The sequence below is a fragment of the Melanerpes formicivorus genome, unplaced genomic scaffold (genome assembly GCF_026170545.1).
Source record: "Melanerpes formicivorus ecotype bairdi unplaced genomic scaffold, bMelFor1.0.p_v2 SCAF_16, whole genome shotgun sequence".
Taxonomy (NCBI): domain Eukaryota; kingdom Metazoa; phylum Chordata; class Aves; order Piciformes; family Picidae; genus Melanerpes; species Melanerpes formicivorus.
Genome location: NW_027142368.1, coordinates 16523553 through 16549095, shown reverse-complemented (window position 1 = coordinate 16549095; position 25543 = coordinate 16523553). Strand labels below are relative to the sequence as shown.

The window sequence follows — 25543 nt, the reverse complement described above, 5'->3', positions numbered from 1 at the left end:
TGCAAATCGTATTCTTTAGAAGGGACCTCTGTAAGAACAGCAAAAGTGAGCAATATGTTTGCACTGGGTGTGGTAGGAAACAAGCACATTTTAAGGGGAAAATGCCTCTGGATGAATTCTAAGTGGGGAGCTTGTTCCAGACAGTAGGAACCGTGCACAGAAGAACAACTTCTTTCTTCTGCTGCTTGGCTGTTAGCAAGAAAACAGCTACCCAGAGGAGCTGAGGGTGGCATCATGTGCCACAAAGACTTTGGGAAAGAGCTGTCTGGGTGCAAAGAGGAGAAGGGGGTTTGTCATTAATTCATATCATAAGATTGGGCTGCTGCCAGAAGAATTTTAATTCTGCACTGCTTCCTTCACCTTAGATACCCCTGGGTTTCTCAGGTAACAGTTACACAGGGAAGTCATTAGCCCTCATCATTATCATTAAGCAGAGCAGATTGCTACTGCTAACTGGGGTTCAATGCAGCAGCATCACAGATACGAAAATCCCTCTTCCTCCCACCAGCTTCTCGGAGCTGTCACTCACAGCCATCTGGCTCTTCAGTACTCAAGGGCTCCCTCTTTGTCCATGAGTGAAGCTTCCTGTCTGCACTCTGAGTGTTCTTGACACCTACTGCTTATTCAAAAGAAGTAAAAAGATTTTTAAAGAACCAAGCTCCTTGAAGGTGGGGAGAGGCTGTATTGAAGTGAATCATGGCCAGGCACTGCTTTTAGCTTGGTGAAATTACTAGTCACACGTCTTACACACACCTTTCACCTCTGCCTTTTGGGATGTGTCACACCGGCTTTAAAGTGCTGTTGGATACACCCCAAAGGGGATTGGCTTCTGCAAAGCCAGCCCCAGTTCTCTGTCATCATTCCAGAGCTTTCTGCTGATAGTCTGCTGTTTGCCAAAAACTTGCACTTTTGGCCCTTGCCACTTTTTGGTGCAAGCTGGTTGCCTGCCTTGTTACACCTGGCAGTTGCCCTTTTACATTGGGAATTGCTTGGAAGGATTTTCTTGCCATCAGCCTCTTTTATGGTGAGGCCAGTGAGAGATACCCAGCCTCCTTTAATCAATGCCAGTTACCCAGCCTCCCTTTAATCAGTGCCAGTTACCCAGCCTCCCTTTAACCAGTATCAGATACCCAGCCTCCTTTAATCAATGCCAGTTACCCAGTCTCCTTTTAACCAGTATCAGATACCCAGCCTCCTTTAATCAATGCCAGTTACCCAGCCTCCCTTTAACCAGTATCAGATACCCAGCCTCCTTTAATCAATGCCAGTTACCCAGCCTCCCTTTAATCAGTGCCAGTTACCCAGCCTCCCTTTAACCAGTATCAGATACCCACCTTCCTTTAATCAATGCCAGTTACCCAGCCTCTCTTTAACCAGTATCAGATACCCAGCTTCCTTTAATCAATGCCAGTTACCCAGCCTCCCTTTAACCAGTATCAGATACCCACATTCCTTTAATCAGTGCCAGTTACCCAGCCTCCCTTTAACCAGCATCAGATACCCAGCCTGCTTTAATCAATGCCAGTTACCCAGCCTCCCTTTAACCAGTATCAGATACCCACATTCCTTTAATCAATGCCAGTTACCCAGCCTCCCTTTAACCAGTATCAGATACCCAGCCTCCTTTAATCAATGCCAGTTACTCAGTCTCCCTTTAACCAGTATCAGATACCCAGCCTGCTTTAATCAGTGCCAGTTACCCAGCCTCCCTTTAAGCAGTATCAGATACCCAGCCTCACTTAACCTGTCTGGGATAGCCAGTAGAAGGGATATGCTGGGAAGTGAGGAGAGAGCTGGTTTATTACCAGGATGTCTCTTGAACATGAGAGAAAGAAAAACAAAAACGAAGAAAGAAAAAACCATTAATGAAGAACTCTTATCTTTGTCCTGTGTCCCAGAGCCATTTCTGTTTACTGATGGCCTTCCACTTCCCAGCCAACACTGGCATAATCTTTTCTGACCTTCATGTCCTTTCTGACCTCCAGAAATCCTGACAGGGGGCTAAAGCCCGTGCAGGATTTTTGGCTTTGTGCTTAATGGTTGCCTTGGCATTTCAAGATCTGAATTTACTCTGAGGATCACCTGTTTGCCCTAGCCTCACTGGAACTATGAAGATAAATTTGAGTCTCCTTTCCTTCTATTTCCCAGATTTAAGTGAGAGATGGGATGAATCTGGCGGAGGCTGGCTGGTCTCCAGGAGACTTTCAGCTAGGTGCATTTCTTAGAAGGAGGAGCACAACTGCTGGGAGGCACTTTTGCTAGAAAGTCTTGGGTCTGGGTTTTTTGGTTGTAGTTTTTTGGGGTTTTTTTTTGCCTGCTGAAAAAAAAATAATAAAAATAGCAGTGCAGAGTTATTTGGGCTTGAAATGTTTCTCTGCATCCTGTTACATAAAAGCTTGCTGATGTGTCAAGCAACCTACGCTAGAAGTCGAAACGGTACCAAAATTCAGCACATGAAAAGCATCTCGGGTGGTTTGGGGCTTTTTTCCCACCCCCTCCCCCTCCCCTCCCCTCTCTGCATGTAGGTATTGATTATTGAAATAAAGATGGGATTGTGAATGGGAGTGGGTCAGAGCCGTGTGTTGACTTACACTGTCTATCCTTCTGTTTAATGCCAAGCCCCACCACCTCCTAAGCGAGCTCCAACCACTGCACTGACCTTGCGGTCTAAGTCAATGACCTCAGAGCTTGAAGAGCTTGGTAAGAAAGCGTTTTTTCGACAAGCATGCTGGCATAATAGAACTGTAAAATTAGCTGTAGCTCTTATCTCTGTGTATCTGTTAAACTGACTAAAATAGCTGCACTGTGTGCCGTGTAGGGGAGAGAGGAGGGTTTAAGAATGCTGCATCTCTGGAGAGTTCAGATCTGCATGCTTCGCATGGACGGGTCGGTTTTGGTGTTGTGGTGGTGGTGGTGGTGGTTGTGGTTGTTGTTGAAATTGTGCCTTTTCCTGCCATGCAAGGGAATGTGGAGAGATTTTTGTGCATCATCAAAGTTTGGCACATCTACTCAACCAAAGTAATGCCGTGTCGTATTTTTGTTAGCTTTGGCTCCCGAGGTTTTTCAGTTCATCTAATGCTGTTTTGTTTTAAATTTCTGTGGCCTCTCCTTAGTGGACAAAGGTAAGCTGCCAGAAGCTGTTGTTAAAAAAAAAAAGCTGACAGTCTTAAAGCAGCTTCGGCTTCCACTTGTTTTCGTTAGCCTCTGATCTGAAAAAAAAAACACCCAAATAACCCCAGAAAAGTGCATCCTGTGCTATCACTTTGACTTCTGTGCATGATGTGGATGTAGGTCTTCTCACTAATGGTAATCAGAGCGTTGAGCATTTGGTCTTTTATTTGCTAATGTTAAGAAATGTGATTGTGGATTCCTTTGCTTGATCATCCCCATTCTAGCTATGCATAATTCTCTGGGGATTGTGATGGATCGTGTAGAAGTGAGGGGAGGGAATAGCTCTTTTCTTCCTGGTTTTAATCTGTCAGGTCGTTTCAAAACAAGCAAAGCAGAATCTCTGCAGCTAGACTAATAATGGAGCAGAGGTACAAAGAGAAAGGTCCCAGGCATGTTTGTGTTTGGCCATCACACCGAAGCAGTGTTGTTTAGCAAGTGATAATTGGGTGTGAAAACCAAGCAGGGTAACATGATCGCATAATAAACTCATCTGGCCATGTAACCCTACATTGATCTAAATGCTTCTCTTTGACAAGGGTTTTTATTCCTGGCATGGGTCCGTAAGAAGGACAACTAGAAAGAGTCAGAGCCACTTGTAGCTGTGTGGGGGGTGGTTTGTCCTCTGGAAGTCAGTGTTTCCTGGGGCAGATGGACCCCATCCATCCCTTAGGGAGTCAAGTCACACAGCTTCAGCAGGACAAAGGGATTCTGAAGTGCTTACTGCCTTCCCTGTGGCATAACAACCAAATGGAGCAGTTTGGTTATTTAGCTCTTACCAGCTTTCAGGCAGTGCAGGTTTTCTGAGCCAGGAAGCTCAGGAGCTTGACTAAAGGTTCCAGCACTTTGTGAATGCTCCACAGTTTCCCCCCCCCCCCCCAGGATTAAAATGTTAGATATTATTTGTGGAGCCACTTTTTGGGGCAGGGTGTTTTTATCTGGTTTCCTTTCATGGAGCGCTAAGAGGGTGTAAAATTTCACTGGCTTGTCATCACCAAACTTTCCCAAGGGGGCAGGGATACTTAGGATACTTAGGCACCATTCCACCTCCCCCTCATTATCCCTTTCTGCAAATCCCTTTCAAACTGAGGATATTCTTCCATTTCTCTTTTCTGTCTTACCTAGTAGATGCTCTTCTTAAGGCAGAGAGAAACAGCACCAGGGAAAAGCAGTTTATGACAAGTGATGTCACCTCTGTGGTGAAGGCCATCATATTTTAGCTTTCCCCCCACACTACTGAGCTGATGGCACTGGATCTGCCTCTTGTTCCCCTTGGCTGGGAGAAACCTCACAGCTCTTGTGCCCAGCAGCCATGGGACTTACTGGAAGCTCTGAGCACGTTTCCCATCCTTATCTTTAGCTGGATTGGGACAGTGTTACAATGGCAAAGGCTTTCTTATTCTGACGGATAGTCCAGAAGCACGTTCCAGAAGTGGATGTCCCCTAATCAAGCTGTAGTGATACCAGAGCATGGCAGAAATTTGTCTTCTTCCTAAGCAAGCCTGTAAATCCCAGTGCCCTGCACGTTTGCCACCCTAGCTAACAGTCTGACTGCTGTTAGAAAGGACATCTCTGGTCCAGCTCTTGGAATATTTGCCCTGTAAAAGGGCTGTTATCATAAAGAGCAAGAATCCTTAAATTGCATAGCAACCAGCCAAGCTTGCAAAGAGGAAATGTTCTCACTCTCATCAGTGAAAAGTTGTCTCCTGATGCGAAGCACAGATTGTGTGTGTGTATTTATACAGCACTGCTCTCTCTCTGTACATGTGTATGAGCTCTGAGGACACCCACATTTGTATCTCTGTGAAACTTTCGAAGGAATCAACGTTTTGTTTCATGAAATCCATGTGCAGAGTGGCCAGGACGCCCTAGACGAGCACTGTGGATGTTCTCATTGGCATTTCTGTGTAATCCCTTTGCTGAACTGAAGCAGCTTATGGTCTCAATAATGTCTCGTGCCAACGAATCCCACAGGCTAATTCTGTGCTGTGTACAAATGTATTTCCTTTTAATTGGTTTTTAATGTGATGCCTTTGATTTTATTCAATGTGCCTTGTTATGGTGTAGAGGAAAAGCTAAACAGAAATCCCCCATTTGTTTTCCCTTAGAGTCTATATTGTTTTCTGCCATTTCTCCTAAGCTAAACTAGAAGGAATGATCTTATTTATCCTTTTGGTTTAATTTCCCTATCTTGCAGTCACTTCCTTTGCCTGGCTCTGAACTCTGCTTATGGTTTTATTGACATGGTTTTAGCTACTCTGTTCTCCATAATACTGAGCAGCCCATCCCAGCTGTTCTCTTCCAAATGAGTCAGCCCAAAGGTGTGCTAAGGATGCCCTCCCAAGCTGCAAAGCACTGAGACACCCCATCGTCATCATCATCACCACCACCATTTGACAGCCCTGCTAGCAATAAGCTGCCCCAGTTTCTGCTTTTAAGAAAGAATCTAGGGGGAAAAAAGCCAAACTTGTAGCTGTATCCCCAGCATCATGCAGCTGAGGTGTGAACCCTGATGAGCTCTGCTCTTGCCAAGCTGTCTGTCTGCTGTGGTTTGATGGATACTTGTGTAGTAGAGGCACGCAGGGAGAGAGTAACTTCTTAGATGGGAGAGAAATGTTTATGCTCAGAATGACAGTCAAGGATTTAGTGTGTGAAAATTACCTTCAGAATTGATTCACAGTTCATTCCCTTTCTATTTCCAAGCTTCAGTACGGAAGAAGAAGGGTAAGGGGAAGCATTTTGTCTCTTGTTTAACCTGTTTCTCACCTTTCCATAGTGAAGGATAATAACATAATGTAAATGTTGGCATATGGTCCAGTTTCTTTTATGGTGTCAAATGTACATTAATTATTGTATTTGTTTTTTAGTTACTTAGTTAACAAATTGCAAACACACTAAGATCTCAAACAGAAGACTACATTTGAAAATATTCCTTCCCACCCCTACCCCCCTATCCATTTCTTCCTTCTGTCTCCTTTCCTTCATCTTGCCTTTTTTTTCCCTCCTTCTTTGTATCCAACTCTTTTCCAAACCCTTCCATGTCATCTCCCCACAGTTACTGTGCCACCTGGCAGCCCCAGGGGCTGCGTGGCCAGTGACCTACCCCAGTGTAGCCCCCCGCTAGCGGCTCCACTTGTGTCTTCTCAGTGGCCAGACTTTGCTCCCATAACCACACTGTCTCTGTCTCAGGGAGTAGGGATCCTGCACACAACACTTCAGCTTTTGCCCTGGAGAAATGCTGCTCTGCATAGGTGTAACTTCTCAGTAGCACATCTTCCACGCTGTCCCGTATGCATGGAGTGCCCTCCCTGAACTGATCCATAAGGCCACCTCCTCCTCCTTGAAACCTCTCCTCAAGACCCACCTCCCTCATGATCCCTGTAGGCAACCATCTGATGGCTAGGCAGAGGGGCAGGCAGAAGCAGTGGTGCTCCCTGACGAGGCTTTCTTATCAATGTCTGTACATGTATGCAGAGTTTGTTTGTGTTCAGCTGTATTTTTTCCATGCTCCTGTTATGTCATTTTTGCTTTCTTAGATTGTAAGCTCTCCTGAGCAGGGACTGTGTCATCTGCACGTCTTCATGGTGTCTAGCCCAAGGAAGAGTCTCAAACCTCCCTGAGCCCCTGGGTGATAGCTGGGGGAAACAGGCTGCTTCCTGCTCTCCAGCAAGGTTCAGTGTCACAGAAGGGAAAGCTAGGCTGTAGGCAGTGCCTTCTCTCCACAGGGAAGCTTTTGCTTTTTAACATGAAACAGGACAAAAATGGGTTGTTTTCCACTTTTCTATGTTTCTGCTCTTTCCTGACCTCATTTCAGGTCACTGACAGAGGTTCCAGCTAGTTCCATTCTCTATGCAGAGTGTATGGCAGGGGAAAAAAAAAGCCAAACCCAAAAAAAAAAACCCATTGCTGCTGGGATTGTTCTGAGAAGTATCTTTTGGCAGCATGCAAAGAAAGTCTTTGTGTTATTTTAGAGTCTTCTGTCAACCAATAATTCAGTTTGTCTGGGTTGTGGGGGAGGGAAGCATTAAGATGGAAATGGCTTCTGTGGTCCTGTTTGCCTGGTTTTGTTGGCTGTCTCTTGAGAGGGGCTCTGGTTCCCTGGGAGGATAGGGGAAGGGCAGGACACAGGCAATGCTCAGGGTGGGTGGTGGTGCCTAAGGAGGTGGGAGATGAAAGCTTTAGGTTCCCAGCAGCGTGGCATGGGCAGGGTTAGCATCTGACTGCAGTGCTGTAGCACAGATTACTGAGATGATAACTGGACTTGATCTGTGCCACTGCCTTTCTGCTTCCAGTAGCTGCCTGACTCGGAGATAGCAACCACCTTCAAAACATGGGGGTCTGGGTTGGGGAATTGTTTTCCACAGTAAAACTCCTCTCTGGATTTTGTGGAGAGGAGAAAAGTCTTTCTTTTTATTATTATTTTTTTTTGAGTTATTATTTTGTTTTGTGTGTGACTTGTAGCTTTCCAAGAGCTGTTGAATGAGCAAACTATGGCGGTGTGTAAACTAACAGTCAGTTGGAACAGCAGATCTTTGGAGGCAGTACTGAGAATTGAACACCAGCTTAGTGCATAGTGAGCCCATCAGTTGCTGAAGAATAACCAAAACATTCCTGTTGCAAATTAAAAGGAAGATCTGAAAGTAGCTTAAAAATAGAACATGAAAAGAAAACCTCTTTGGTCCTAACTTTTCATCCTTGCCACAGCAAATAGGAGTCATTAGCACTTCAAAATGAACATTTAGAAATAACCAATTTCCCTCTGTTCACTGAAAGCACAGAAGTTCCTGTGGCTCATGAAAAGCTGCTTTGAAAGGGGTTTTCCTTCAGTTTTTGTTTCAACCTGCTTACCAGTAGCTTCTTGTGGATGGAGGATGTAAAAATGATGCAACAGTTAAGGAGCACATCCAGAAACTGAGATCTGTAGGTGGCTAAGAGACATCATTTGAGGCTTTCATGCTCTTGAGGTGCTGGGGTTGGTTTTAATACCCGATTTCCTCATCTGGGAATTTCAGTGGAAGCTGAAGTGGACACAGTTTTGTTTTAACAAGCCTGATATCAAACTCCTGTTAAGAGAAAGCGTGGAAATAAGGACAGAGCAGGTTCTGTTTTCGTAGTGCTGTGGGAGTGGCAGGATAAATAATTCCTCTGTGTTACTAAAGGTTACTTTAACAGCATCACACAAGGGTCAGCTGTGAACTGGGGGAGGGGGGCTTGGTTTGTTCTTAGATTGGATGTGGTCACTGCCATGAAATGATCCCTCTCTGTGTGTGGGTGCTGATCTCTGGGGTTTGATGTGGGCCTCGGTACCAAACACAAATGTAGGATTGTCCTCCTCTGAACAGTTTAGATGCTAGCACCACCTCTCAGGTACAGAATAACTGTGGTATCACCAACACAGGTTATTGTTACCTGGCACCAAACCTCAGTGGCATTTGAATAGCAAAAAAAATATCAGTTGATGGCATTCAAAAGAAATATTATTAGCTCTGACTGCAGTCTGCATCCACGCTCCATCCCATTCCTGTTGTCCATTGTTTCAAAGGTGGCACATCCCAATGGCATCTGAAACAATGAAGCTGCAGAGCAAATAGATATCAGTGAATGCCAGAGAGCTGAGTAGCTCACGGGGCTGTGTTGTGTTTGAAGAAACCACTCACAAAAGTCTGGGTTCAAAAGCCATGTGTTTATTTCACTGTGCTGGAGTTGATGATGGAGATTTGTCTGCAGGAAACGATGGGAATGCCAGCAAAGCAACTTTCACAGCACTCACAGCATCGGCTCCTCGGGTAGCTTCCAGCATCTGCAGTGCTTCTGTGTAGGAAGAAGGTTTTCTGATCCTCAGCAGACTCTGTATTTTAGAAGATGGGAACAAAAGGCGATGGACTTAATGAAGAATTCTTGAAGGGTATCCTTGTAAGTAATTGATTTGCATTCTGTCTTTGAAATCCTAATGAGCTAGCAGTGTCATGACGAGCTAAAGGTTGTCATTAGGCTGTTCATCATTTTTCACAAGCCTAAAGCAGGGTCTCTGGGTGGAATCTGCAAAGGTGAACCTCATTTTCTGTTGATGTAGGAGGGTTAGAGGTTGTGAGACTTGAAGTCTGACTTGTAGGGAGTCCACAGCACTGTAAGGAGGTACAGGGTTAGGACCATCCCTACACATATGTGCTCTTAAAACACTTGGCAAGACAGGAGTGCTGGCAGTGGGCATGTCCCAAGGGAAACAACTCTCACTTGCTGGTGGCCACTGAAAAAAAATAAGTTGGCACCTAGCAGGCAACGAGCTGAGTTTGGCACAGGCTTTTCAGTTCCCAGGTAACTCCCAGCATTGAACACTTTTGCAAACCAGGGCTCGTGTCGTGTTCTGAGGGGTCAGCTTTAGCAGGTTGAAAATGCTGGGGGTCAGTTGAGCCTCTGCGTAGGTTTCTCCTCCTTTTCACTAGGACCACCTGGAATTTGTTCCTGAGCGTGCAGCGCCCTTTCGTGATGCTTGTTTCTCTTTGCTGCAGGACAGTAATTTGAAAGGTTTTCAAAACCTTTCTGCATCAGCCAAACCAGACAATGGTATAAAAGAAGTTGGAAAAGGAATTGTAAGTGTTAAAAGGAAACGTGGGGTTTGGTAGCACTTGGAGATGAATTCGATCCGTTGGCAAGAGGGAGTGTCGCTGCCTGTACTCACTGAGTCCTAGTTGAAATCCAACCACATCATCAAACCCATGAGGAGCAGTAATAGTTGCATGTGTTTCCCCACAGGGGACAGTTAGGGCAGTGGAAAACCTTTTCAACACTTTTAATGTGTTCTCTCTCTCTTTCAGGAGCCAGGGAGATGAAGGACTTGTCTCCCTCATCTCAAAACTCCCTTTGCTGCTATTTCTCTTCTCTCTCTTTTTTTTTCCCCCTTTTCTTTTTGCTTTATTTTTCCCTTTCCAATGTTACATGCCCATGTTAATTGATTTTCCAATACAAGCAAAAATAAATGTGTTTAGATAATTAATCATAGTTTGCTTGGTTTTTCCCCTTGGTGTGGAAGCATGAGAGGAAGTGTAAGAGCAGAGAAGGCTGCAGGTGTCTTAGGCTCTCCAGCTTTCTTCTCGGCTCCTGTCGGCTGATTGTCTTTCTGTTGGGCCTAGGCCAGATTTTCAAATGCTGCCTCTTAAACAGAACATCAAATTGCCACTTAAATTCTACCTGGCTTGCAGGGTAGGAGTGGGTATTGACTATATTCTCTGCTTTGTTTTTGTTCTTGAACAGAAACCACTGTTAGACAATGGCCATTCCTCTTTCAAGGTAGGCTGAATTGTAAGGCTGCAGGACTGCAGGTGCCTCTTCCACGCCTGTGCAATTATTGCCTTAACTGAGCAGACTGTTAAAGAGCTGGTACTTGAAAATTGTGTCTGTAGAAGGTATTTGAACCTTACCAGTTTGCCTTTCTGAAGGTTACTTTTGGTGGTGTGATGATAAAATGTAAATGTGACTTCTGTGTGCTAATGTGGAGACGTTTTCAGCCCGAGAAACACAAATAAGACTTCTCCAGAGAGTTTTGGTAGTTCTTCCTTGTCAGTACATAAAACCATTTCCCTAAATCAGGTGATGGGATTTACAGATGCACGATGCTGAAGGACTGGGTTTAGTCACTAAACCATCTTTATGTTTTACTGATTGGTTTGACATCATTTTCCCCCCCTTTATTTTTGTTTGGTTTTTGGCTCTGAGTGCACTCTGTAGAGTTTGCAGTACCCCAGAGAGCATCCAAGTGGTCCTCCTCAGGTCTCAGAGAAGGGAAGTGTTGCCCATGGCTGTGTTGCAAAGCACTTGTGTTATTTCCTTGCCGTGCTGACTGCTCAAAGACTCTTCTCTGCCTGTTGTTTGCAGTGTGGTAAATGTCTGATGTTGGCTTTGTGATTTAAGCACAATCCTGCTGCAGATTGTTCCTTTGGGGAGGGGGCTGGAAAGGGTTAATTCCAGGTGAAAGTGTGCTGCTGGTGGCAGGTTTATGACTGTCTCAATGAAAGTTGGAGTCATGCCTTTTCTGCCTATCTTTTAGCTGCACTTTTACATGACACAGCTGCAGGCTGAACTTGTTTCTTTCCCCTAAATATGGTCAGAAACAACAATTTTGGGGTCGAAGATCCACCTTCAATATTCTTGCAGTGGAGCAATGTAATAGTTAAGGTTAATCTTTAAATTCTTAGCAGTGTGTTGAAGACCTACTTGTACCTTACCTACCTTTGGTCTTTGACCAAGTTTTGTCTGTCCCTTAATGTTTGAACAGCTAAAACATGCAGGCCTTAGATTTCAGTGGGCATAGCTAATGTAATGGAGATGCATGCTTAACCACCTGCAAATAGGAGTCACCTCTTTTTTCCCCCCAGAGGCACTACAGATGTACTCATCCAGTGTGATTGCTTCTATGACAAAGCACATGATGAACTCCTCTAGTCTGATCAAGCTTTCTTTTGCAGTCAGTAGATTCTCATCTTTCTGCTACCACCCCTTTACTACTGCAAAGCTCTTCTGTCCACCTGCTTCTTCCAAGGCATTTTCTAGATTCCCATCTGTGCTCTTTGCCCAAGTTGTCCTTTACCTAGTTCCCCACACAGACATTCACCCTGAAAGATTTGTGAGGTTACTTCCCAGCTATTCTTTTACAGACTCAGCAGGGCAGGGTCTTTTGCATAGCTATGGGAAGGTCTAAAAGGAATAGGATGTCAACAAGCGCACCCAGGGGTGTTAGATGCTTTGTTGTTTTCAGCCATAAGCACTCCTGGTCTCTGTGCTAAAAACCTGTTACTTATTAATAAAGTCAAGGTAGACAATTCATCTCAAAGATAAACACAACACCCTAGCCTTATTTTTATGTAGTTGAGATGAATCTCTATGCATTTTTAATAAGCACAGGCAAAGTCTACCCCTTTACTTATAGTGCTGCTTATGGAACTGATTTTTGCTGATTATGGATGAGGAAACTAATGTTTTTTTATCAGCTAATGAAAGAAATTGACCTAAACTTGCAAGCTCAGATCTAGGGAAGGCAGTGGAACCAAACCATGTGCACAGGCAGCACCTGGCATTGAGGGCTGTGTGCCCACTGTCACCAAGGAAGACTGAATTTCCTGTGTTCCCATCACTTTGCCAAAGGAAAGCCACATGTGGCACACGTTGGCAGTGGTTGGCTGTGGCTGCTGGAACAGGTGGGTGATCCTCCAGCCCGGGGCTGCAGCTGGCACTGCGTGAAGCTTTGCGTTCCTGGCGGCGCCTGGTACAGTTTCTGTCTGTATCTCTTAGGTACTTACAAGGCATCTGTCACCTTGGTACCTAAGCACTTTGAAAAATGCACCCACCCCAGGAGGCATGATGCAGATACAGGCAGAGGTCCAAGTCCAGAGCAGCAGAGGCAGGTCCCAGGAAGCTCCCCTATCGCTGTTGTTGAGCTCCTGGCCCACTTGTTGTGGCCAAGGAACATCTCCACCTACCTGTCAGCAGGAAGATGGTGCCCACCCCTCACATCCAGCTCCACTGGTGGGCAGTCTGAAAAGGAAAGATAATGGAAAAGGCAACGATCCAGTAGCAGAGGTGAAACAGAAATGGTGGGATGTCAAAAGGAGGGCTCCTTAAAGAGCAGCACATCTCAGGGGAGGGACCCACTGCCAGCCCGAGTGGCAGGTAAGGCACAACACAGGCACAAATCTCAAATGTTCTTCAGGGAACAAAAGGTGCAGAAATACCTCTGATGTCTCTAAAGTTTGTCTGTGCCCAAAGCCCTGCTCTGTGCTTGGCCTCTGTCTCAGTCCTCTTATCCCTACAGCTGAATCAACTGCTCAGTGCTCCGTGTATCTCAACCCAGTAAGTGCTGCAATCCTAAACCTGCCTGATAAGGAACTTAAAGGACTCTCTCTGGGATAAAGAATGTTGTGCTGCAAAGAGACTGCACCACATGGCAGTGCTCCAAAATGATGGACATATTGATGAACCTAAAGGCTGGAATCATCCTGGCTTCTAATCGCCATGCTCAGAACAGGATCGGGCAAGCCACAGCTCACCCCTGCAGGCACAAAAGATGGAGCAGTTCTGCTGTGGTCACCAGGAGCCATTGCTGATCCACCACCACATCAGGCCAAGCTCTCTATCTGCCCAGTGCAAACACTAGTCCAGGCAGCCAGCCACGGGCTTCACTGCAGACACAGAGGATCTGTCTGGCAGGAAAGCAAGGAAGAGAGCCAGGAGTTTGGTGAAGGTTCACTAGTTACTCTTACATGGACCACTTTAATGGCAGAGCCCATTTTGTCTCAAAACACAACAGAATCAGCAAGGTAAAACAAAAAGCAGTCTCCAGAAACCTGTGAGTCCCAGGTGGCTTTGGGAGATAGCTGCAGAGCACTCACAGTGATCAAACACTGAAGTTAAAGTGCAGTGGGTCGCTGACTTCCAGCTGTTTCTCTGTCCTTTAACCCAACATTTCTGATCCCCTTGCTTGGTGATTTAAGGATCAAAATGGGAGCCTTGCCCTGTGAGAGCAAGGGACATGAGGTTAGGAACATGAAGTAAGTCACAGCTTTGGAGACTGACAGTTTGTTGGCTGATTTCACTAGGTATAAATATAAAGATATCTATAAAAAGACTTCAGTGACCTATTTTGCCTGTAAGCCGTATCTGTCACTGTGAGTGAAATGCTGAATGTGGGGATGGTGAAAATGGTAGGAAGATCAGAGAATCTGACCTCTTCCCTCTGCTTCCCACCTAAGGAAGCTAGCTGTGCTTCTTTGTACCCACTGGATTTAAAGCTGGGATTTAAAAGAGATCTTTTTAGAGCAAATTAACAGCTGAGCAAGATCAGCCATGTTGGTACACAGTTTGGTGCGTGGCCAGTTCTGACTTGACAATCGGTGTCCTCTCTCTTTTGTAGGTCATCCCTTTGACAGGGAAATGAGATGAAGGCAATTAGTTGAGGTAACTAATTTCAGCCAGCTTCAATCCTACTGTCAGCAGCAGTTCAAAGCAGTCTCTTCTCTGGTTGACAAGGACAGCTCTGGCCAAGTCAGGTTTTCCAGTTCCCTGTCTGTACCTGGCACACCTTCTCCACAGCACCAGCCGAGCCACTGGTGCAATCATCTACCAAGATCCGGTCTGAACTTAGGGCGACCTTTGGTCATCAAGGAATGGATTTACTGGGCAGAGACTGACCCATTCAGCCAGGTGGTGTCAGCCATTGACCTCCAGGCAGCTTTTCCCATCATTGCTCTGTAGTGAAGGAGCGCTCACGTCAGGCTGTGCCTGCGGCGCACCCTGTGCCTCCCCACACCCCACGTCAATGCCTCACAAAGCTTCCAGGACCCGGAGTGCCAAGGCTTGTTGAGCACCTTGTAATGAATCACAGCAGCAGCTGTGACTATTGCTAGTCAAGCTAACAAACCTCTCCTAAAACCTGTTGAAAATGTATTCATTATTCAGAAGTATTCGCCAGCAGGCTCCACCAGTAACGTTCTGCCCGGGGGTTTTCACAGGCCGCTTGCTTGTGCCCTTTGTCATTTGTGGTATTGGTCACCTCTGCCAGATGCTGGTCTCTCTCTCAGCTCTGCAAGGCTGAAAGTACTGATGATGAGGACTGCAAGTGATAGATTTTCATGGAGAATTAGGAACTTGGCAAAAGCTGACTGTGCTTTGTCAGAGAAACTTCTCTTAGCGAGCCTCTGGCGAGCGTGTCAGGATGCACAAATAACAAAGGTGTTGTGGTCCCCCTGAACCCAAACCCCGCGATGCCTATTGACAGAAATATTCATGAACTGATGTGGGGGTTGGAGGGTTTTTTCATTTTGTTTTGCTTCAGTTTTTGACTTTTAACTTGGTTTGGTTCTGTTACTTAACCAATTGCTAGGTGGGCTCTGTTCAGAACACTCGCCAGGAAGTCGGAGTTTTCAGAGCATTTTCAGGGCGTTTTCTGCTAGCTAAGACTTTTTGTATGACCAGAATGAATATATTTGATCCCATCTCCTTCTCTGATTCCACAGAACTTAACTGAAATGTGTGTTTGCTATGTGTGGTAAAAAAAAAATAGGTCCCCTGCTATTTAGGGCTTGGGGTTTGTTTGGGGTGGTTTTTTTTCTTTATTATTTTCTCCTTATTTTCTTTTTTAGTTTGTTTTATTTTTTTCCTCCTCGTGTGTACTCAAGTAGAAAAATGCTGAGAAATGATTTGATGGTCCTACACTGGAGTTGTTTAGAGAGATCTGCTAAGGGAGGATTGCAGCTATGGCTGTATTAGGCGGAGGGGGAGAAGAATTGCAAAGGAAGAGGCAGTGATGAGGGGCAGGTCGCTAGACAGTCCCTTTGAAGTCTCCATGGAGTGGGAGAGGCAGCGATTGCATGACCAGTTTGTCCCTAAAATCCATTTCCATAAGGAGCTCATGCCTTCTTACAAATACAATCTCATCCTCACTTTCCATGAAACATGCAACTGGACAGTCCAGCCAGACACAGAGAGAATGTGAATACTTTGAATGTGAATACTTGGAAGCAGTGACCACGCTAAACGCACAAATAAGAGACACTGGTTTAAAATCAGCTTTCTGTTAAAGCACACAGAAGCCCGCTTAGAGCAGTGTGACACTGGAGGCACTTGGGTGTAGAAATGATGAGTGCCACAGCAGTGTAGACAGGGATTGAGCTAGAGGAAGAGGGATCCTTGGGTCTGTCAGAAGGAGCTTCCATTTAAAAGCACAAAAAAACAACCAAAGCAAAATTAGGAACAGCCCCAAATCCCTTGGTTCACAAACAGAACCAGGAGTGTCGTGTAACAGGAGCTCAGCAACACCTGCCAGATGTAGGCTCACAGCTTCAAGCTGAGGTCTGAAGAGCAGCGTGCAGATTATTTCCAAGAGCAGAAATTAATCCTGCAAGAATAACATTTTTCAGGACTGGGATGCCAGAGAGCAGACCTGGCACTGACTTGGCCTTCTGACCAGCACAGCCAGCAGCAGGCAGCCACCGGTGCCCAGGTCCCAGTCTTACCCACACCAGCGCTTCCCTCACGTGTCCCTTGCCTGAGTGTGAGGGGTGCAGGCTCTTTGGGCTGCCAGACTACACCATTTTAGCCAGACTGCCCCAGATTGATTTCTGATGACCAAATTGTCCCCTCCAAAACCAAACCAAACCAACCCAAAGTGGGCTCTCTGTTCTTTTTTAATTTGAAGCATGGAAAGGGTGAGAGTTACGGCCACCGACTCTTGTAGTCGAGAATGGTGCTGGGCAGATGGTGCTCTGCTGCGAGCCAGTGATGGCTGTGGGTGCAAGAAGCTGAGCTGTTCCTAGCCTTTGGGAGTGCATTTCCTGTAGAGGAGGATTTAGAGTAAACACATCTGCAGTGTCCTCCTCCCTCACCTCCGCTGTGGTGCCCCTTTGCACACTGAGCTGCCACAGGGAAACACTTGCACCCCGATTCCCACCACGTGCCCTCAGGCAAGGGAAGAGGTAGCCGGGGGAGGGCAAAACTGAGTCGATTTTCAGAAGCTGATGAGATCCTGGCGAGCAATGCCCTCAGACAGCATCACCTGCCCTTTGGAGAAGAGAGCAAGGGCAGCTTGGCAGGCGCTGGGGAGGGCATTGCTGGCGGGATCAGGGCTGTGGACGGCCACGTCGAGCTGCAGCAGTGGTTTGGGAGAGAGCTCCCTGGGGGTGGGAGTGACGTGAGACGTCGGACAAAAGCGAAGATAGCCAGGAGTGCTTCAGAGCAACAAAGGGCTGCCCTCAGCCAGTGGTGGAGCACATCTGGCACACCCAGGAAGCTCAATTGGACACTTGGCCCTGAGCTCGTCCCGGGGATTTCTGCCTGACACCACTGCAGTGCATAGGTGAGCTTTTTGCTAGGTTCACTGACATTCCTGTCGCAGTCACGCTGAGGTGAAGGGGCAGCCCCTGCCCTGGGGGGCAGCAGGGCTGTGTGTGCTCTGGGTACAGGACAGTGTGCACTCGTGGTTAACCACCTCAGCTGCCACGTGCCCAACGCAGCCGCTAAGCCTTAGCCCGCCCTTCCGTTTGCCCAAACACACACCCTGGCTTCCCAGCTGGCTTCTTTCTATGTGTTGTCCAATGCATGTAGATACCTCCATCTGCCTGGCCTCAGATACAGTGGTTGTTGCTCCTCTATTTGATTGCCAGATGTCACTGGGGAGCAAGATGGGGAGGTTCCTGGATCCTCGGGGCAAGCCGGCCGTCACCCAGGGAGCTCGCCGTCCACGCCGGCCGAAGAACAGGAATCCTCGGTGCCTGCCTCTGACGAAGACTCCCCGGCCAGGACCACGGAGAGCTGGCAGTGGCCGCTGTCCTCGTCCGAAACGCACAGCAACGTTGGGGAGGATTTTGAGGGATTTCAAACGCCGGCGCGGACCCCGGAGTGCACCATGGACATACAGTCTCCCGGGGATCAGTCGCTCAGTAGGACTCCTCAGTTTGAAAGTGACTCTCCTGAGGAGGAGGGAAATGATGCAATGAATGAAGAGCGCTGCGGTGTTGAGCCTGTCCCTAGGGATCGGGGTTGGAGAGGGCAGCCCCAGCTAACAGAGGGAGAGAAGCTGTTGATGGAAACCAACAGCAGGATTGTGCAGCTGCTGGAAAATATCAAGAGGGAGCATGCACAGTCCATGGGCCTCATGTCGCAGTCCATGGGCCGCATGGAGCTGCAGCTGGGCATTGTGGCTACCTCCACAAGAGCCATCCATAACTACCTGTCAGAGATCTTAGCTTTCCTCAAGCAGCCACGGACGCAGGTCCTTGAAACACGCATCTCCCAAAGAGCCACCCCCCACGTCGAGTTGACTTGTGCCTCGACATGGACCGGTGAGGACGCAGTGGCATCCTCCACTGTGTGCTTACCAGGGGCCGAAGGGACGAGCGACTCTCGAGAACCACCGCAGGCCACCCTGCCTTGTCGCAGTGGCCGGCTGCAGAGAGCCATAACCGAGAGGGCCTCGTTGCCCATGCCTCCACGCCAGGCAAAAGGGGGAGGGAAGAAAAAATAACCACACCATAGGGTTTTTAGGGTTTTTTTTAATGTGCCTGTCCTTTTAATTCTTAGCCATAAGGGCCATCAGTGGCAGCAATCAACCATTTCCTACATTGGCTAGCGTTGTGTTCTGGCTGACTAGGGTTAGTCTGACATTTTGTAGTCCATATTTGCACTGTTAACGATGTGTGCTGCTGGTATTTGAAGAGCATTTGCCTCTGTTCTTTCACTTTAACTTCATAAGAGCATTTTTTTACTCTGTGCCAGGCATTCATTGCTTTTCTTACAAATACAAGTCATTTCTTGAGGCAGCTGTTCTTTGAGTTTTCTTTCTCCATTACCCCATCCCCTCTGAGCAAGCGTTCTGGACTGGGTGGTAAGTATACAGGTCTTGGCCATACTCGCCTCCGAAACTGTGTTCGATCAGTCTTTGCCTGGTGTTTCTGGCATGCCAGCCTGAGGTGTTGGGGTTAGCCTGTACCGGATCATGACCATCCTTATCCTCTGTGGGTCTGACAAGCACTCTTTCTGAGACCCTCGGTGGAGCTACTCCACGTGTCTTGGCTATGTCGTACAACAAGTAATGTTGCCAGGATCATACCTCATATTTCTCTTTGGGGGCCTGTGTAGTGATGTGCCACCAGATCTATCTAGGCACCTGGCTCTCTTTTTTTGTTGTTTTGGTTTTTGTTTCCTTTTCTCCAAGTTCCTTTTACGATGGATCTGGTGGTTTGATGGGCAGCATTATAATTTTTCCTCTGAGAGAGTCTGGGGATTTGAAACAGGAGTCACTAAGCTATGTGTGCTATGGGGATAAGAGCCATCTCCTGCAACCAAACTGTTAGGAGGAGACTGTCCCCTGTAATTATCACAGATATTAATTGTCTAAGAAAACAAACAAACAAAAAACACCAAAAAACAAAGGCAGCTTGCCTAGCAGCCAGACCTCTTGAGAATGTAAAAGTCCTGACACGCTGTTGGGCACTGTGCTACTCTGTCTGTGATTAAGAGCTTTTCATCAGAGACAGCCTACCTGCTGATAAAATGCAGCTGTGCCTTTAGGCCATCTAATTTCCTGAGGGCTGGCACCCTGAGCTGAGCATGGGTGCCATTGCTAACCCCAGGGCAGATGGAGACACACTTGGCAATAAATTGTTTTATATCTGTTGGTGCTGCCTCTCTCGGGGGAATTCAATATAGTGGCACTCAAATTGCTCTATGCATGCAGAGGCATCAGACTGGCTTATCCATGTGGTACCCCTGACAGTCCTCGACAAGATGCTGTTGCCAGGAGCCCCTTTGAGCGGTGGTAACTAACTCTCACAGGTGTAGCATGGCTCCTGTGTTTGACTCTCAACGTGCCGGTGTAGCTTCTTGTGAAGGTTCAGAAGAGTTGATGTGGCAAAGCAGTGATGAATTCCTCTTCTGGCAAATACTAGGGAAGAAGTGTAGGCTTCAAAAATCCTCTTCTGGGATAAGAGCCTAGCTGTGCTTTCTGTCCTCTGAGCCATGGACTCTCCATTCCTCTCTTTCTGCACAGCTGAAGGTGTTCAGAATAAAGCAGGTGCTACTGGGTTACTCTGTCAGCTCAGAAAAAGCAGATGATACTGGGCTGCTCTACCAGCTCTGAACAAAGCAGATGCTACTGGGTTACTTTACCAGCTCAGAACAAAGCAGATGATACTGGGCTGCTCTACCAGCTCTGAACAAAGCAGATGCTACTGGGTTACTCTATCAGCTCAGAAAAAGCAGATGATACTGGGCTGCTCTACCAGCTCAGAACAAAGCAGATGGTATTGGGTTGCTCTACCAGTTCAGAACAAAGCAGACGATACTGAGCTGCTCTACCAGCTCAGAACAAAGCAGATGATGCTGGGCTGCTCTACCAGCCAGCCAAAGGTTGCTCCCGTGTCCGTGTGCGTGTGTGCGTGCTCCTGGCTGGGCTCTGCTGAAGGTTGAACAGTGAGATGCAGCTGGTGTGGCCAAGCTCCAATTTCCACCACAGAATATTTCGTCCCTTCCACCTACATCTGGCTGCATTCCTTCCAAGAGTACCACTGGAGGTGAGCTTCTTTGGCCACACACCTCATGCTGGGGGACAAAGTTTTGGACCCATTCAGTGGCTGCTTTTTTTATAGCTCTTTTGGTAAAACTTTGTAGAGGCATCCTCAGAGGATTTCCAGCGCAAGCTGGTGAGGTTCCCCTCTCGGTGGTAGGAGGAATGCTGTGCTGCAGAGGATTGCAGGTCACAGGGAGGTTGGGAGAGAAGGCTGTCAGGAAGCCTGGTAAACTATTCCAGTAGGTGTGGCCTTTGGAACTGGTGTTACTGGTGCTCAGCTGGCTTGCACACTGGTGCTGTGGCTGTCAGCAGCCTAGTTACAGGCAAAGGCAGGTGGAAGTTTGCCCCAGTGTGCTTACATCTGATTTCTTTGGGATGAGTTTGAATGCAGCTAAATACAATTCAGCCAGTTAATTTTCTTGGTCTGATTAGCACATTGGACAAACAACAGTGAGGATGTTTTGCTCTTGCATAGTGTTTTCACTTCACAAGTGGGGTGCAGTGGTGGCCAGACGTGAAGCTTTGGACATAGCTCTGCAGGACCCGCCTGGTAGCTGCTGCCATTTAGAACAATCCTTGCTCCACACACTGGCTGCTTCTGTAGCTTCAGAGTTCTATTTTTGTTGTTGTTGTGGTTTTTAAATTACAACCTCTACTCTACCTTTGCTTTCTGATCAAAGGCAGCAGAGCAAAAGAAGAAGCTGCATGGATGTGGCAGTGCTGCCATTGGACATACGACACGAGGAACTCCTAAAGGGTTCCTTGCAAAGCAGCTTGAGCTTCCACCTTCTCTCCTCTCTCATTTCCAAGTGCTTTAGCTGGACTTGGCAAGGCACAAAGCACCACTTGAGTGGGGGCAGCTCTACAGGGTGAGGAGGGTTGAGAACCTGTCTACAGATGAGAAATCTGCAATAAACTTACACAAAACAAAGGATTTGGGGCTTTGGGTTGGGTTTTGTTTTGTTTTGTTTTGTTTCAGCTGGAAATCGTAGCTGGTATTAAGAATTGGTACCAACTGATATTTTGGTCAGATCCAAAGGGAGGATCTGACTTTTGAGTATTGTCTAGCAAAATCAGTGCAGTTGGAGGGTTTGTATGTTTCATCCCCAAACAAATACCTTCATGCTTTCCAAGTGTCTGTCATAGCCTCATCACTCTTTGCCTGTAGCTTTTTTTGTTGTCTGAATGGGTATATGGTTACATGTGTCTGTTGAAAATAAAGGGGACCAGTTCTGACATGGTACATTGACAGTCCTTATTTACTGAGTGTTAGGACCTAGTGCTTCACTTTTGCAAAGCTTGCTTCTTTCTGCATCCCAAAGACCAGGCATTTGGCTTCTGGGATGATAAGAAGGGTGGGAGAGTCTTAGGAGGAACTCTGCCTCGGTGAAGCTCTTGGTGATAGATGCCCTGAGGACAGTCCTCCAGCCAAGCTGTATTTTTGCTGTGTAGGTTCATGGTTACCCCATTGCTTTCTGGTGCCCTTTGCTGAGCAGAAGGGCAGACATTTTTTCTTTCAGAAGGTCACTGTTTGTATTGCAAAGTCTTATGAAATGTGACTTGGAGTTTGTTTTCTTTTTTAACACGTGATGCTTCTCAGATTTTTTTTCCCCCTCCTTTTCTCCTTCCACTGGATGGTTTCAAACCCACCAAAAATAACCCAACCCCAAAACCATAAAGCAGACCAATGAAAAGAGTTGAATGCTAATTTCAATTGCAAAGAAGCAGCAACACGACTCTTGTGAGACAGTTTTCAGCAGTGTTCAGCTTACTGGCTCTGCTCAACCGTTCCTGCCTTGCTCCCTGACCCCCTGTGATGCTGAAATATCCACTTCTAGGACAACCTTCTTCCTAACCAGAAGTCTGAAAGTTCTTCCCTCTCTTCTTCTCCCATTTAAAATACCACTCTTGCATCAGCCAGATCTACTGTTCAGAGGGATCAAAAAAGCTCTTTTCTTCCTGTCTTATTCCCATCCATATCCACATCCAGGGCCCCAGGTGCACTGCTCTCCAGTGAGAGGTAAAGCTAGAGGTAAAGTCCCTAAATCTGATACTTGACATAGCAACACCATCTCTAGTCCACCACAGACTGGGGGTGTGTGTGTTAAAGTCTGTAGTATCCTAATGAAGTAGCTCTCCTTGTTGGCTGAAACAAGTAATCAATCATTTGGGAAATTGATCTAATTGCTGGAAAGTCCCATGGCTCTGGCTCACATAGTGCAAGCCCAGGAGCCAGGTGAAGGGATTTCACTCACAGAAAGTCCACAGGCTGTCTTGGTGAAGACACTAAATGAAGATGATACAGGACAGCAAATGCAATGGAAGGCATAGGGAGGAAGCCTGCTGCTGTGATTCAGGTCTGGATTCTAGTACAGATTCAAACCCCAAACGATTCTGCTTAGGCTAGTCATTTAATTTCTCCATGCCTTAGCTTCCTAGCAGTAGAAGGAGCAGTAAAGTTGCTGCCAGGCTCTGACTGGGTGACTCTGTGGTACTTTGAGGTCTTCATTCTGAGGGACTAACAATATGTATTAAATGCTGCTGAGCTTTGTTCATGACCAAAGTCGGAGATGGGGCTAAAGCTAAGCCTTAAGCTTCAGAACATCTTGATGGAAGCTTTCCCTACGTTTTTACCGTGACATGTGGCAGGTGAGGGCCCCAAATCCCAAACGCTGATGTTCCTCCTCAGATCTGGACTCAGACTATTTGGTCTGACCAAATGGACTGACCACAACGAAATGCATTCCCAGACCATCCAGTTACGAAAGTCTCAGCCACGCATAAAAGTTTTATTTAAGCAAATGCTGCAGTTACTGATGCTAACCTAATGACCCAGGAGCATGAAAGAGTTAGGATGTGCTTACTGCAGGAGAAGAGCCATAAAAGAGCACTTCTGGTGTACTTGTTGTTGTCCAAGCTATCACTGGAATTCTGATGACTTAAAGTACAGTCTGCTTATCTCTATTTGCAAACAGTGCTGTACAGATTCCTTCTTTCTAAAGGTCTTCTCTCCATTTCTATATAGATATTCTCCCTTCACATTTTGAAGGTTTGAAGAAGAGGATTGTTTTTCGAGTCACACTAAGTAAACATTGAATGCATGCAGGCTTAAAACTAAAGCATGCATGTTATGTAGCAGCAATAAAAGTGCTCGGCTTGCACGGTCTCTGATGCTCAAGCGTTGCCTTGTTAAAATGCCAAAAAAAAACCAAACCAAAAAAAAACCCAAACTTTTTCTTTGCTTTTTTGTTTTGTTTTGTTTTGGAGAAGTTAATCTCTTCCTTTGACCTTGCACTACTTGCAGTTGCAGTCCTGGGACAAACGGTATTTATTTTACTGAATGCTTTTTATATTGCAGATAAGGTGGATGAAATAGTTCCGGTTTCCAAGCCATCAAGAATCGCAGACAATGCAACTGTGGACTCCAGAGTGGCAACTATTAAACAGCGGCCTTCTAGTAGATGTTTTCCCTCAGCTACAGATATGAATGTGAGTGGTGGCCATGAAGTTTGCTTGCACTGCTGGAACTGGTTGGAGGGTGCAGGGCGTGCAACAGGAAAGAATTCACCAATGTGACTTCATGTACTCGTTTTACTGCCTTGTACCTTTAAGGCCTGGTCTACTCCTGGTCTACTTCTTGTTTCTCATAGGAGGTTTTAACAGCAGAGTCTGCAGACCCCCATAGAACTGTTCTCATTATATCCTTATGTTTATTCTGAGACCTTCACATGAGCAGCGATGCTGCATCAGTGTTAAACAGATGTGGACTTGCTCTGCCTGTAGTCTGAGCAGGCCAGACACCACTAAACTCTGAATCTGGAGTTGCCACTGTCCCACTGGAAAAAAACTTTGCAAAAAGTCAGGCTGATGCTATTGGAGCTTCAGCACCAGAAGATTTACCCTAAAGTGGAGGTTTCTCCTGCTGCAGGTTTTTGTTAATCCTAATGGCCTGTATAATATCTTGGTTAAATAATGCATGCTGATTTGTAGGAGAAGAATTGACATTAATACTATAGCAGGTATTAAAAATTTAAACTCCAGAACTCTGAAATTGGATTACTCAAGCTGCAGAATTTGCTCTTGCCCAGCTTTGTATCTGAACAATAATTGAGGGTTTTGCATTTCAGATGTATTTTTCCTTTCCATTACCCACCCTTCCCAAACAGCATCAGCCCTGACACAAGCAGCACCTTGCTGTTCTCAGTAGCTTGGGATGGAAGGAAATGGGCTGGAGGATCTCAAAGGCCTTTCCCAATCCAGGCAATTGAGTAGGTCTGCGAAATGAAGGCCATTCTAAGAGGCAGAAAGCAAACAGTTTTGTGATGACCTACGAGAAGGGCCACTTGAGTGCTTTGGGATTCAGGTGGTGTTCCTCAGCTTCTAGCTGAGATGCTGACTGCCAGTGACACCCTGAAGTCCCTGCAGAGCTCTAGGAACGGATCTCCTCCCGAGAAGAGGAGAGGGCAGACAGCTTGGTGCAGATCGAATGCTGACACCTGCTCAGCGTGTGGCTGAGTTTTTGGATGTGACTAAAACAAAACCCAGCTTCTCCTGCTTCGTTTTTCTTTCCAGCACACAAAATGTGCTGGAAATTTAACATACTGCCTTGTAAATAATCCCAACTAGCTCCACTTACAGCAGCTGTCATTCTGTGAGCACACAAACGAAGCCCAGCCTTCCCTTTCTCCTTCCCTTCTCCCCAGAGTCATGCCAAATGTGTTAGGATTTCCAGCAGGACTCTAAGTAACAGGGGGAGTGGCTTCAGAGGCGTGACAGAAGAGTTGTGTACATGTGAGAGAAAGCCTTGCATGCTTTAATACTTGTGGGGTTCTTTGTTTGCTTTTTTGTAGTCCATGTATGAGAGACAGGGTATTGCTGTGATGACGCCCACTGTACCAGGGAGTCCTCAAGGTCCTTTTCTGGGTATACCTCGGGGTACAATGAGAAGACAAAAATCTATAGGTAAAAAGCTTCTCACGTACAGTTTGCTTGTGCATTAATCACACGCTTTTAGTAGCTTTGCTTCCTTCTTAAAGCCTCTTTCTCCAGCACCTTTAGTGCAGCCAATGACCCTTTAATTTTCATCCCAAGTCCGTGAGGAAAGAAGTTTGTGCCTAAGATGAGATAATTGCCACATTCTGCTTTGATGGCAGTACACAAATGTTATGGAATGTTAATTGAGTTCCTCCCTTTACAATGTTCACTCTGACAAGGAGAGGCAGTGAGAAAGAGAAACAAAAGGCTCAAGCCAAGCCTTTTGCAGTGCACTATCTGGGGCAGAATGTTGCTCCTTTGTTTCTCTCTGCTATTGAGGCAAAAGCT

General features: G+C 46.5%; 1 protein-coding gene across 5 annotated transcripts in view; it reads left to right on the top strand.

Annotated features, from left to right (window-relative positions):
• Positions 1–25543, top strand: part of SHANK2 (SH3 and multiple ankyrin repeat domains 2) — a 294358-nt gene that overhangs the window by 253840 nt on the left and 14975 nt on the right. For 3 of the 5 annotated variants that reach the window (XM_068148423.1, XM_068148422.1, XM_068148425.1), the window contains 3 exons: positions 2620–2700; positions 23580–23710; positions 25072–25183. In XM_068148423.1, coding sequence (XP_068004524.1) covers positions 2620–2700; positions 23580–23710; positions 25072–25183 — 324 coding nt within the window. Of the gene's footprint in view, positions 1–2619; positions 2701–3113; positions 3123–5871; positions 5893–23246; positions 23307–23579; positions 23711–25071; positions 25184–25543 lie in introns of all 5 variants that reach the window. The other 2 variants (XM_068148426.1, XM_068148424.1) reach the window with 2 other exon arrangements.